The 15,071-nt window shown below is 40.9% G+C and overlaps 1 protein-coding gene across 1 annotated transcript; it reads right to left on the reverse strand.

The window, feature by feature from the left end:
- Positions 1-380: 380 nt before the first annotated feature.
- On the reverse strand, positions 381-10,500 carry oxtrb (oxytocin receptor b). The gene is given in 4 exon segments (XM_049588436.1): positions 381-1,246; positions 1,248-1,456; positions 9,020-10,069; positions 10,218-10,500. Coding segments are annotated over 3 exon segments (1,221 nt in total). The 5' UTR covers positions 9,945-10,069; positions 10,218-10,500; the 3' UTR covers positions 381-1,159.
- Positions 10,501-15,071: the final 4,571 nt, after the last annotated feature.

The following is a 15,071-nucleotide window of genomic DNA, read 5'->3' on the forward strand; positions in this document are numbered from 1 at the left end:
GCTTAAAATATTTTTGTAATCTAATCCTTTAATAACCTCACATTTTGGGTTTGCTGCACCTTGTACTTCATTATGCTTAACTTAAACCTGTCCTCATTTCCGGACACACTACATTGAAACTTTAATATTGTATTGTTGCAGCATTTCACACAGGCCAATTAGGTGTGACGGACTGTACCTAAAAGACATTCCTAGCTTGGAATAGAGCAACAAAAATTCAGATACGTCACATTATTTGCAATTTTGATTTTGCGCAGCCATGTTCAGGCATTGAAATGAGCAGTATTTAACAGTGATCCCTAGAGCAGTGGTTCCCAACTGGTGGGTTGTGGTCCAAAAGTGTGTCACGGATCCTTTCTGAACGGACCACTAGGGGCTCTGGAACATTCCAAGTTTGTAAAAAACACACTTTATTTTTAAGTAGACTGAATTTCTGGCACAGAAATTACTAATTGGGAACCACTGCCCCAGAGTATAGAGTTACAAAACATTGAACGAAAGCTTCTTTGTTTGTAGTTTTGTGTTTGCACAACAATGTTCAGGCATTGAAATAAACTGTTTTATATTTTATTACACACATGACCGATAAAAATAAATCCATCATCCCGACATAAGGACATCATTTTTTCCCCAAACTACAAACTGTTCAAAGACAATGCTTAGTTTTTTATACTTTTCAGATCCTACTAACTAAATTAAAAATGCATACCAAACAAAAGCATGGATCTCAGGAGGTTAAAATGCAGTAAGAATTAACTGACTTGACGAAAGAATTCCTTGTGCAACATCATTATAATTTGTGTTATAATTACTTGTCTTTTAAAGTGAAATCAGGACAACTGTTGAAACAAGACTTTAAGGTTTAAGACTAAAGGACAGAGGCATACAAACAACTTTGAAAATGCTTACGGTTGTTTAGGATACATCTTAAAAAGCTACAGTGTAAGAGAAATATATGGTTTGCAGGTGCAAAGGGAGTCCAGAAGACAAGTGGTAATATGAGAAAGCAAAAGTCATGCATCGATACAGATCTTTGCAGGAGATTTACAATGTCTACTTTGCTCAATTTAAAAAAAATTGTTGCAGTTGCCACCACAGTACCACTGCAGATGCTTAAATGCCTCACATGTGAGACTTTCATGATTGCCGGATTGCTCGACTACAGGAAGCCTGGATGGCTTTCAACTGGCTCTTCAGTGTCCCGGTCCCCCTGTGCTGGATGTGTGTGTGAGGCTCCTCTGGCTGCCCGTGATCTTGATGACGCAAGTGGGGGATTTGCTTTTGTGCCTGCACTGTCGATCACAGCTGGAGGAGGAGGCTGTCAGGTACTCTCTACAGCAGCAGAAGAAGCATTGCATCAGGTCATGGAAGAGGTGACCGGCAAAGAACATGTAGATCCAGGGGTTACAGCAGCTGTTGAGACTGGCCAACAACATGGCGATGATGAAGGCCATCTCTAAGGACAGAGACAGAGAGAGAGAGAACAACATGTGCTTGATATTTTTGATGAATATATATATTCTTACAGCATGAATGAAGGACGCTGAGTCAATCTCAGATACACATTTACTCAGTAATGCACCAAATCTGCTGCTGCAAACTGTCCCAGACAAATGCACCATTCTCTCCAGTTTGAGTTACATTCTCTACAAAACGAAACAACATATTTCATCTTCAAAGACTTCCATCCTCAGCGGGAGCTGGGTTTGGAGCTGTGCGCCACAGGCAGGGTAGATAAGTCAGAAAGCACCGAGAGATGGACTAAAATGTTGTTGCTTTTCATTTGTTGACAAGGATAAAAATACAAGATATTGCTGGCCTTGTCCTTTGAAAAAAATTGAAAAACCTTGTCCCTGACCAGCAACTTGGCCAGGGTGTACCTCGCCTCTCACCCAGTGCATGCTAGCATAGGCTCCAGCCCCCTGTTGCCCTGAATAGGATAAGCAGTTTAGAAAAGAAATGGATGGATGGATTTTTAGAAAGCCTCTAAAGTAGCAGGTTTTCCTCCATTCCAATAAGATGTAATCACCTGGTTGTGGGCCAAAGTCCAAATTCAGTGTGTGTGCTTTGTTTGGTCCTTCCAGCTGCACTTTTAAAGGGACAGTTCAACCCCAAATCAAAAATACATATTCCCAGCAGCAAGTTGACAGTTGATTCCCCAGATGATCCACTTTGTTTGAACCAATCCAATGGCATCCAGTCATAAGCAGTATGATTATTGTAAATGTAATATATTACTGCATTGTGTTTGGTAAAGAGCACATTATGACTTGTTTAGGACTTGAAACTCAAAGTTTGGGATTTGGGACTTGACTGGGGACTTTTCACTCTGGGACTTGCCTCAGGACTTGAGTGCAAAGACTTGAGACTCACTTATGACATGCAAAACTATTGCTTGTCCAACCAGGTCTCACTCCGAAGTCGTCGAAGTCTGGTGCTTGGGCAATGACTTGCAGCGTCAGACACTGACAGAAAAGCTGTCCTTTAACGTCGGAATGATACAGCTGGTCGCCATTATAGTTTAATGGCACTTGGCAGTACTTGCGTCCTTAAGAATATAAAGCCAAACCCTGTTCTTTTATCCTAAACCTAACCACATGGTTTTTTTGCCGAAACCCACCCATGTGCAAAGGGCAAAAGAACGTAAATTCACAATGTTTTACCAATAGTGTATTTATTTTGAAAGAGACTGTATGTAAACGGTAAATTTCCTGTGACAACGGAAGTGTATATTGGTAAGAGTTTGTCAGTGAAGATTCTCAGTCATCCAGGTCATGGTAATCATAAGTGCTATATCAGTGGCAACTGGACTTGCTTGCGTTTCTTGAAGATGTTTCGCCTTTCATCCAAGAAGCTTCTTCAGTTCTAAATGACTGGTACATTGTGACCTTAACGACTCTAAAACTAAGAGCTCACATGTGACCCCTACAACTCTGCAAGGGTTCACACCCACACAGGGTTTAAAGCCTGACACTCCGTATCAGTCTGATAAGCTTCTTGGATGAGTGGCGAAACGTCTTCAAGAAACGCAAGCAAATCCAGTTGCCTATGATATAGCACTTACAATATTTTGAAAGAAGACAATGCATGTAACAGGCAGAACTTGACACGGTGTCCCAGAATGCCAAAAGCCAATGCACCCAGTGTATGTCCTATCTGGATATGGAAAGTCCATGAGGTCCGAGTCCAGTGGTGTAGTGGAGGGTATACTCAGGTATACGGGGTATCCAGTATCCAGTGACAGTATACCCACCTATCAGCAAAACAGCCATTGTAATATATAGGAGCGTATGCCTACTTCCTCATCGGTAACCTACCTATCTACCTAATAGTACACCCACCTCATCAACTACCACTACACCACTGTCTAAATCTACAAGTTAAACCAAGACGCAACAAGCCACACAAACACACAGGCCAGGTTTGGACTCTTCATTTAATTTCTACTTTAAGCATAGACCTATCTACCCTTGTTCAGGGCAACTGCACTTAAGTCATTTACAGTGAAATTTATGAACTGACATGCTGACGCAGCTCAGACAACCCTAAAAAAACATTTGGGATTAAAGCTTAAAAAAACATGGAAGGTTGATGGATGACACACAAATAGGATTTTTAGCTGCCTGACAGAAAACTGATAAATGGCTTCAATTAAGAGGCTGTCCTGGATGGAAAAATACACCTTATTTTCCTCATTCATTCAAGTGATTAAATTTCCAATCGTTAGAGACACAGAGCACATTGAGGGAGCACGCCATGTGAACAGTGGAAAAGTGGAAGACTTCCAGGTCTTTTTTTCTAATCCTTATGGAGCGAGAGAGATTTAGTGCGTGTTGTCTTCTTCTCTCAAGTGAAACTGCTGACCTGTTCATACCGCTCTGCTTCTCTATAGTCCTTTGCTTTATTGTGAGAGGTGTGCTGTGCAAAGTGCCAACCAAATGACCCATCAGAATTATGAGACGTGTTCAACAGATAAGTCCAACACCCCGTCCAGAGTTGGGAGGTTTCTTGATGATGTGAGGAGCAGAGTTCTCTTGAGGGGAATTGTCACAAAATGACAGCTTTCAAACTTCTTTTTAAAATTTTCCGCACTGGTATCGTTCACTTTGACAGTACATTCAACACTTTCTTGTGTTGCCAGGAATGAGGGAAGAAACATCCATCTTGGCCTCTTTTTCGATAATATCATGATGTGCAGCTCTTCTGAGATTGACGTTGGAGAAATGGAAGCAGGGTGATGTTGACTTCAAAGGGGGGACTGTGATGATACTGTCATCATTTACTTGATAAAGAATGACTGCTGTATCTAAGTTGATTATTAAAAGTTAAACAAACATTCCCCAACTGTATAAAGTCAGCTTCTCCATCACTGTTACTGTTTTCACTGCAGGTTTGAAAATGTGATGCTATGACTGAAGTTCAGGCTCAGGAGAAGAGTGTTTGTTGTTAGGCAAGGCAAGGCAAGGCAAGGCAATTTTATTTATATAGCACCATTCATACACAAGGCAATTCAATGTGCTTTACAAGAGAAATACGTTAAGATAAAAAATTAAAGGAACAATAGATCATTAAAAACAAAAGCTAAAAGCAAGAAAAACAGAGCAGAAAATGCATTTAGTTCATCTTTGAAGCTCAGCAACAAGAAATTCACATGCAAGGAGTCAAAATTGAATGATGTTACTTCAAAGAGTATGTAGTAGGTCAGCAGAGATAAGAAAGTAGTGTTTTTTTTAAATTATCTTCACTGGGTTTGGACAGAAGATTTGATAAGTTGTCTTTGAAATGATATTCATAACAGCTGATTTACATATTCAAACCTACCAGTTCACCTTTCATGAAAATGCGTCAGATCCAAAGATCATATTGAGAAATTTTAAATTAATAGCATCTTTGCTTCTCCCATCTCTTCTTCTTTCTCCCAGTCACATATGTATACTAAATATTTGTTACTTTTTGTTTACTTTAGTTATTTTTTCTTATAATTTACTTAGTTTACCTATAGTGTGCAATTATTCTCTACATATTTGCTGAAACCAGCACACTCTCACTCCCAACTCATCCCATATCGCCACTGGGTCAGTAGATTTTCACGTCTACATATGATGCACTATGTGTCCTGGGTGTGTCTGTTGTTGATGCGCTGGAACGTTATGTCAGTTTACGTCTGTTACAGGCATTGTGTCCTTTCAAACGCACTTCCATTTTCACAGGAAATGTACAGTTCCTGCTTGTTAGATGCAAACAGTCTTTTTCAAAATAAACGTACAATGTTGGTAAAACACCTTACATTTACATTTATTTCACTGTGTGAAAAAACTACGTGGTTAGGTTTAGGCAACAAAGACACAAGGTTACATTTAGAAAAATCCATCATGGTTTGGCTCTGCATTCATATGGGAAGACAACACCGGTCTCCTGGGTGAAAGTCCTATCTTGTTGGACCCATTCTCCACCCCTCCCACCCTGCCTTTACAGACTTTGCACGTCTTCAAATTACATTAAGGTGTGGTGGCATTTCAAACTGGTGTTGTCTAGTGGTGTTATTAAGTGACACTGCCTGATGGCATATCACACTGCCAAGAAAGGAAACCTGTTTCTCGTCTGTGTCTGATGCAGAAATCATTGACCATGTGGTGGAATTTGAGGACTGTGAAATGAGAACAAATTGTGAAACTACTTCACAAAGTAGTACACGAGACAGATAATCTGTGGAAAATAATAATATCTAACAGTCATCATCTCCCCTGCCTACTTTATTTTCTTGTAGCATTTCTAATGGCTTTACTGCATGTGAACAAAAACAGCCAATCAGAGCTGAGGAGTCTGTAATGCAGCTGTCAATCATGCCAATCACTGCTCATGAACTGAGGTCAAACTGTTAAACTAGGCAAAATATGAATCAAGATCTGGTTACTGCATTGTATAGATGATGCAGTAACTGAATCTTGATTCATATTTAACCAGCACTGCCTTGTTTGACAGTTTTACCAGAGTTCAAAAGCAGTGATTGACATAATTGACAACTGTGTTTGAGACTCCTTGGCTCTAATTGGTTGTTTTGTGGTTTTTGCAAATGCCATTAAGAGCACTATGAGGAGGTAGAGGAGCATATTTTTTCACAGACTCTGCTTTGTGTACTATTCTCAGGATATAGCAACAGTTACCAAAAAATAACCATTTGTCATATTGGCTGAAAATATTACCTACTGTAGCTTTAATTTATAGAGTGACCAAAGTTTTATAGAGTCACTGTCCAATGAAAACCACGTATCACCAAATTTGGTGATTTTTATTTTTAAACTGAAAAGTTTTGTATTCCTTTATCAGTTCAGAAGACTCTCCTTCTCCTTAAGCTAAATAAACCAATAAAAAAACAGAGTGTTATCTACGATGTGAATAGCCTAGTGGCTGAGTCCATCCATCACAACAGTAGCGGGGCCTCTATGACAACATGCACTGCAGTGTACAGTGCACACATTCTTGGCTTTGATGTGTTTATTTTCCTAATTTTGTACAAATCTGCTTGGAAGAAGACTAAAGTCAGATGTTGGTTAGCTTGGCTAAGTCTGGACATATCTGAATCTCTGACTGCTCTGAATGAACACTCATCCAATTTCACTCACTTAACATCACTTGAAAGGTTATGGAGTGTATCTGCTCCCCTGCTCTTGGCCTCTCTAATGGCAAACGCACGAGATATGAGGGGTAAATCTACACAAACTATGCAGTTAAATGGAAATTATATAAACCACCACTGGGAACAGAGAGAGGAACTCTTTGATGTCCTGGTACAGTTACTCTCCCAGTGGCTCTGAAGACTTTCTGTAAACTGATAGCCACTGTAAATGACACTCTCATTCATCTGCGCTCGCTCTGGGGAAGTCTGAAGTTAAACACCATTGTGTTGCCTTGAATGTGAAATGAATTGTTTATATATCCCCAGTGATATTTTATGAGGTGGAAGAATGACCTTTGTATCATGAAGCACTTAGTGCTGAGATATTGCCGCAGAAAAGGTGATTTTTCTTACATCACATGTTTTATGGGCAGTAAATTCACAAATATAAATCCTGTGCAGAGATGATCGACTCATTGTGACACCAAGCACTTGGGACATCGTAAAAAAAAGAGGGGTAATATCTTCATAAACTGATAAGTGTATGAGGCAAATGGCTGCTTTTGGTGAATGGACAAGACATTTATGCCAGGTTTATCTGTTCATCTGTTGTGCATTTGCAGTGGTGGATCTTGCTATCGGTGACAGAGGCAACACTCTAGGGTGCCGCTCAGAGGGAGCGTGCCAAAAGTGCTTCACCACCTATATTTCTTCTTCTTCTTTTCTTGTTCTTCTTCTAGTTAGGGGCCAGGCAGGCAGTCCTGCCAGGACCCACTTGTTTTCCTGCTCATTCTTCCTTCCTCTTCTTCTTCTTCTTCTTCTTCTTCTTCTTCTTCTTCTTCTTCTTCTTTTTCTTCTTCTTCTGAGGAAATCCTTCTTCCCATGTGCAAAAAATCACCAAACTTTGCACAAAGGTCCAGTCCTATACCAGATTTGCTCAGCTGCAAACACAAGTCAATAGTCCTGATGGTGGCGCTACAGCAAGCATCAAAAGTTCAAAACTTTGAAAATTCCCAACAAATCAACCATACGTGCTACAACTTCACAACTTTCACAAAAAAAATGTACAGACTTTTGTACATTTAAACCTATTGCAAATTATGAAGTTCATCACTCAAACTTATTAAACCTATCTTCTCCCACAATTTTTGCTCAATTGACACCAAACTTGCTACAGAGCATCTTCAGACTGTCCTACACATATTGTCCACACAGATTTTTGATTTATTAAAAATTAAGCCTACAGTGCATTAAGATGTTTGACTGTAAACAGTACTGTAAACATATACTTGCAAATTCTTGCTAAATAAGTTTTCAATGTTCATGAAAAAAATTAACAAAAATTTGGAGTCATAGATGATGTTTGGCAAATATCAGAATTTTATATCCAAAATTGATGTCATGTGAACCATTGCTGTCAGTGGGAATAGAGCATATTTACACACCAGTTTTTCACTTATGGAGTAAATCAATCATTGTTAAAAACAAGTTAACAACATCTCCATGCTGTCTAGATGCAAGATGTGTATTTTCAGATCTTTGTCTTGGTAACTGAATTTATGACAGCAGTTTCAAAACTGCCACATATGAGTTATCACTTGCTGATTAGCGCAGTCAGATAGAAGCTTCTCCTTGGTGTCAGAGGTTGTGAGTTCAAGCCTCAACTGATGCAAAATGTACGTTGTAATCTGCATCTTTCTTGTTGTCTTCCTATTCTGCCTCTTGTTGCTCAGAATTGCCTAAATTTGCCTAAAATTGCCCAGCCCCAACCATTACTGCACAGCAGCTATAATTCTTATTATTATTATCATTCATTCATACATTCATTTATTTTCTGAAGCAGCTTGACCTGTTGGCGGTTGCAGGGGGGGCTGGAGCTTATCCCAGCTGACACTGGGTGAGAGGCAGGGCACACCCTGGACAGGTCTCCAGACTATCACAGGGCTGACACATAGAGACAGACAACCATTCACACTCACATTCACACCTACGGTCAATTTAGAGTCACCAATTAACCTGCTGGAGTACCCACGCTGACACAAGGAGAACATGCAAACTCCACACAGAGGGCTCCCCCAGCCCAGGGTTCTAACTAGCAACTCTCTTGCTGTGAGGCAACAGTGCGTAACATAATTATTGGTATTATTTTTTGTTGTTATTATTATTATATTGTTTGACATTTATAAAAGTTATAAAACTAACATAACAATAAAAATGCATCTATATAATAATAATATAATATATATAATAATAATAACAATAACAACAACAATAATAATAATAATAATAATAATGATAAAAATGTCCAGTACTGTGTATTGGTAAATAAATAAATACATAATAAGTAAATGAATAAATAAATCAATAAAATCTAATTAAATGAAACACTGAGTGTGCCTTTACCTTCTCTTGGTGCAGCAGGATCCCATGCAGACCACATCTGGACAAAGAAGAAAGGAGTCCAGCACACAATGTAGGCAAGGACCACAACAAATGTCATTTTCACTGTGCGGATCTTTGCTTTGGAGATGAGCCTCACGCTGCTCACTCGACAGAGGGGATGAGCGCCTTTGGAGGGCCTTGGAGTGAGAGCCAAGAAGTGATCCCTTCTGGTTTTTAAATTGAAATTCTGCCATATTTTAAAACATATCAATCCATAGCAGATGCTTAGAATTGCCACTGGGAGAATGTAAATGCTGAGAGTCATCCATGTGATGTATGCTTTGGCCCCCCATGGCTGTATGAAGTCCCCCCAGCAGTCATACTCTCCGTTCCCGACGTCCCTCACAGAAAATATGTATGCTTGAGGAGTGCTGAAGATCAGGCTGAGCATCCACGAGGCGATCACACAGAAGCGATCTTGTTTTTTGTACACCGAGCGGAGAGGCTGGCAGATTGCTAAGCACCTGTCGATGGACATCAGGACGAGCATGTAGGTAGACGCAAACATCCCCACCACCTGGAGGTATTTAACCAGCCTGCACAGCAAATCCGGCCCGTAGAAGCGAAACGTGATATCCCAAATGAGTTGTGGCAAGACCTGAAAGACTGCAACGACAAGGTCTGCGATGCTCAGGTGTTTCATGAAGTAATACATCCGAGACTGGCTGTGCTTGGAGGTGTGGATGGCCCACAGGACGCACAGGTTGCCGGTCAGAGCGAGCAGCAGCACCAGGACCAGGACGGCAACTTCCACTTTTGCCACTTCTTCATTTCGTTTTAAAGGGTTCACAGTGGTGTTTCCTAAGTTGCTGTCATTGCCACGACTTGAGTTGCTCCAGGAAACATTCTGCGACCAACTATTCTGCTCGCGTAAAAGGTCCTCCATCGTGCGCAAAAGCGCCACTTTGACGCAGCAGCAGTCACATCACAAGACAGATTGAGGACCGTTATCCGCTGTGTGGCAGTTGCCCCTCGGGTTTAATTACTGTTTAATCCAAAAAGCAGTGTCGCCTGCAGAGGAACACAATTTAACAGTTCACTTAACAAAAACTCTGATTAATTGCACACTCATCTTAAGCCTTTGAACTATTAAAACTTCACAACAAATATATTAAATCTCCCAACCATACACACGTGATTTTGTTCACATGTAGCTTACCTATTAAGCGATCCTTTGCAGTATTATTTTGGGATCTCAGAGCACTGCAGTCCTCATCCCTTGCTGCACCCAAATTGATGTGTGGTTTGCAGAAGCTCTGTATCCTACCACTGTCACTAACCCCCTCCCCTCATCTAATTTTCTTCGAAAGGAACTGAGCAGAGTGCACGTTGTAACTCTCTCTTTCTCCCTCCCTTGTACATTGTTTAAGTTTTGACTTCATGAAGCGCTTTGTAAAATCAAATATCCCCAAACAGCATTTGGGCGATGTTATCTCATATTGCATGCGTCAGTCCTTATAGCATCTACATGATTTGAAGTGATCCCTTGTTAGAATCAAAAGGAGGAAAATTCCACTGTGATCCAGCAGAGCCTTAAAGGGTAACTTGTTTTCCGAAGAAAGCCACTAAATACGAAAAGAGATGTTATCTGGGGCTGGAACAGTATGTTCTGGTAAGATATAATTACACCTAAGTAAACTGTGCTGTAAACTGGTACTTTATATGCACAAGCTCAATCAGTGTGGCAGGAGAAGTCAAAAAGCATCAGCGTGCCAGGGCAGAGAGTAATTCAATCCAGTTGCACATCAAACAAGGAAAAAAAAGGGTGATTGTGATATTTGTGTGTGTCCAAATGCAACCATAGCAAACAGCTGTCAAAGATAACTAACTCCCTGAGGCGATATTAAATTCCCCAAATTCCTCTCCGGAAGTCAAGTCAAGGAAGGATTCCTGCTCTAAACTGACGCCTCACTCAAAATAACCTCTTCCTTTTTCAGACCCATGCAGTACATAGAGATAAAAGACACTTCAAATCACTGAAACAACCATAATGTATTTATTCCCTTGCATCCTATTTAAAATAATCATTTTATTGTTGTTCCGTTAGCAAAATAACCTGACCGCAACTGCACTCTGAACAGAAAAACTTAAGATTATCTTGCCTTTGCATGTTTCTGAAACTGACACAAGTTATATAAACATTTAAACATTAAAACCTATTAATTAAATGTGAACCTGGGTTTTGCTTATTTATGCTCAGCCTCAAAGAATCAGGTGACTTTTGCTTTTGCTTGAGTAAAATTATTATTGTTCTCAACCATGACATGGACATGTGAACATCACATGCACACTGTCGAAACTGTTGTTCCCTCTGATTTATACACGCTCAATTGAACACTTGCAGGTGCTGTTTTGCCACTTATTTGTTCAGTTGAATAGCGCTTATATGAGGTGTTTTGTTGTACGTGTGCTAGATACAATCTGACCAGACAAGATGGCAGATAAATGGGTCTCTTTTCCCCCCACTGGTATAGTAGATCATGTAATATTCAGTACAGGTCAGCCGTGACCTGCAGCCCTGATGTGGGACACTCAAACACAGTCCAAATACAAATTAAGTGCTGCAAACTATAACCAACCCATTTTAATAGATAGATAGATAGATAGATAGATAGATAGATAGATAGATAGATAGATAGATAGATAGATAGATAGATAGATGACTCTGGAGGTGTATTAGTCCCGAATTAGGGGCAGGCTGGCACCACTGATTTTTTATGCAGACCTGACTGTCCGTTGTGTTTGGTGGCTGAGCCAAACCACACACTGATGGACGCGGTTTGGATCAGCTACCTAACAGGCCTGCTTGAATAATCATTCTGTTTTCATCATTGAAACGACTGGAAAATTACTAGAAAAAGACTAAATGAGAAGCTAAAATTCTAAATGTCTCGATGTCCACGGTGAATAATTGAGTGAATTACCTGCTGATGTGCTGGATTGTCGTCAGCCATCCATCTGGGGATCAGATGATGTACTATCAAATAGTAACACCTTGTTCATACCTTACGGCCTTTAAAGTATGCAATAAGCTTTTTAGTCCAGGTTCTCAAAATGAAACTACTTACTCAAGTTAAATGGTTTTTCTTAGCTTGTGCAACACTCGTCCCCATATGAAAGCCTTTGAATGCTGGATTAAATCAGCTTTGCCTGACTATGTCAAGAAATTGGACTTAATAAAACAGTGTGGAATGCCTACAGCCTGTCTGAACAGCCTGAACCAGCCTTAATTTTGGATTTCCCTATAGTTTGCAGTGCACTTGAACGCACCCTGTGAGGTGACACCTGAAGGGCATTGACTAATTAGTGTGGACTGAGTGTGTGTGTGTGTGTGTGTATAAGCTGTGTTTCAGAGCTCACAGAGGACAGAGCTGGGCAAAGGACAAGACACTGCTGTGAAGGACAAAAAGAACCCTCTTCTCACCTGGAAAACCCTCTAAAAAAGGAGCTCAGGCTAACCGGCCAACAGAAAGTAAGCTGCTGCATGTGTGCTCTCCCTCCCCCCCTCTCACCTTGGATTTCCACATTATGATCAGCAGGCTATGGAAGGACCAAGTTGCCTGAACCTGAACTGACATGCTGAACAGGAGGAATCTAATGACCAGCCCCTGGATCGCCACAAAGGTCTGGACCACAAGTTCTCACCCAAAGCGCTGAGGTAACAGAGCCTCTTTTAACCTCTTTTGATTTTATGGTGACCCAACTGCCTGGACCTGTTTTTAACTTTCTATTAAGTGCCCCCTTTTTGTTTTTAAATGGGCCTATATTAAAAATATTTACTGTTTAAGACATAAGGTTTCCAAGGTGACCTGCTGGAGTCAAGATGTTGCTTCCCTGCTCCAAGAAGAACAACCTAATATGGCTTTGGCACCAATGACCAGGGGCGTAAATATAAGCCCTTTTTAAATAGGAATTGTGCAAATTTGCAGGAAAGCCCAATCGGTCTTCTTTCAGCATTCGCAGTATAAAAACAAAATCGGGGAGTGCAGCAAAATGCCGCCTACCTACTTTTGTTTATACAGAAGGCACCTTTTTCAGGGCAAGGGGGGGCGTGAGCAAGTAACACAAGCTCAGCGTGTGATGTAAACAGTGACGTGGGAGGGAAGCTGCGGATGGTCAGTCCTTCGGCGATTCTCTCGTAAATCGGCCCGTTCTTCACCGTTCCCGTCATCTGACGGTTAATGGCCTCTTCGTTTGCGAGGACAAGGAGGGCGCGCAATTCCTTGTCTCCCCAGTTGCTCATCTTTACAGTGTCTGTCAGGTTTGCGTTTCCCTCTTGCTACTAGCTGCTCGCTTATTCCTGCTATCAGCTGTTTCCTGTTTATCCACCGCCAGTGGGTCGCACGTGCGGCGTCATCAACAGCTCCTCCCACAAGTCTTCAACAGCCCCTCCCGTTGCGGAAGGCCACCTCGGTCTGTTTAAACTAAAAGGGTTCCGCCAATATGTCTACCCTACGAGGCGGAAAATTGGGCACCTCAGATCAACTCGCCAATCTGGCTCTGTGTGTATAAACACTCGCAGCTTGCCGGCAAAACGGCCCAACATTCACGGAAAATCTGGAAGTGTGAAAGGGGCTATAGACAGTGCAGAGAATGTGGTTGCTTGGGGCCCATGGGGTGGGAGAGCCTTGCGAGTGATTCAGATTGCCACATTGAACTACACCTTTTCAAAGAAGAACTCACATTAAATATAAAATGGTGCCATTTGCTATTTGCTTCATTTTTCTTTTCTCTCTTTTCTTTTTATATAAAATATTCATTCATTTTCTGTAACCGCTCATCCTGTTAGGGGTCACAGGGGTGCTGGAGCCTATCCCAGCTGACCTTGGGCGAGAGGCAGGGTACACCCTGGACAGGCTGCCAGACTATCACAGGGCTGACACATAGAGACAGACAACCAGTCACACTCACATTCACACCTACAGCCAATTTTGAGTCACCAGTTAACCTGCATGTCTTTGGATGGTGGGAGGAAGTTGGAGTACCCAGAGAAAACCCACGCTGACACGTTTTTTATTTTTTGTAAAATAGTCAGTAGCAATCTATAACAAAAATACATGCTTATTCTACATGAACTAGAAAAACCATGAATTAACTACATACGTGAAAAACTATTCAATTAAATGAATTATTTATTATTTTCTTTGATATTTTTGTCATATACAGGTATGCAATGACAATTGTTGGGTAACATGTTTGTTGATATTGCCTTATGTTAAGTCTCTATTTGATCATGTGACAACACGATACGAACTGGTAGCTAGTTTAGGTGCAAAATCTGTCAAGACTGACAAGCTGAGCACATCTGCAAGTCCAGCGAGCACCTTATGCCACTGCCAGTTTGAAAGACTGTGGAGACAAATATTTGGGACGAAAGAGATGAAAAGGTGAACAAAGTAAACAGTCATGCACTAAAATAGAGATCGCTTTTAAAGGTTAAATGCACCACAAGCAGAATGAAGGGTAATATTTCACTGACTTTGCAGGCACACACAGAACCTTTTATAGGAAATACAAAGTTGAGAGATCATTACTGTCATATTGTGGCATTTTCCAGGACATGTGCCAGATAGCTGATATGCAATATTTTCCTGAATCAAAATAAGAGAGGTTGGGGGGTGAACTGCTAAATATGTCATATGCCAGCTCTGGCTAATAAAATAGATATTTGTGGTCAATACATCATCCAAGGTTTCATAAAAACAAGTTGCATGGGAAATATGTTTTATGCAGGGTGCTAATTTGTTTACCTGTTGTTCATTGTGCGGGTGTGGTTTGATCAGATCTGACAGTGATTTGGCAATAAAAAATCACACCACATCATCACATTTTAATTCAAATGTTGCTACATCTTGACTGCTGTACAGATATGTGTGTTAACCTTCCCCTTAATGAGCTGTGACGACCCCCTCCACCAGGGCACTGGGTGTCCTGTTTCTGTTTGTTTGACAGGGTGTAGATTTGTGTAGCACAGTTGGTTCTGCTGGTTGGAAATGGCTTGATGGGCTGCACA

Source organism: Epinephelus fuscoguttatus, linkage group LG1 (assembly GCF_011397635.1).
Source record: "Epinephelus fuscoguttatus linkage group LG1, E.fuscoguttatus.final_Chr_v1".
Lineage (NCBI taxonomy): Eukaryota > Metazoa > Chordata > Actinopteri > Perciformes > Serranidae > Epinephelus > Epinephelus fuscoguttatus.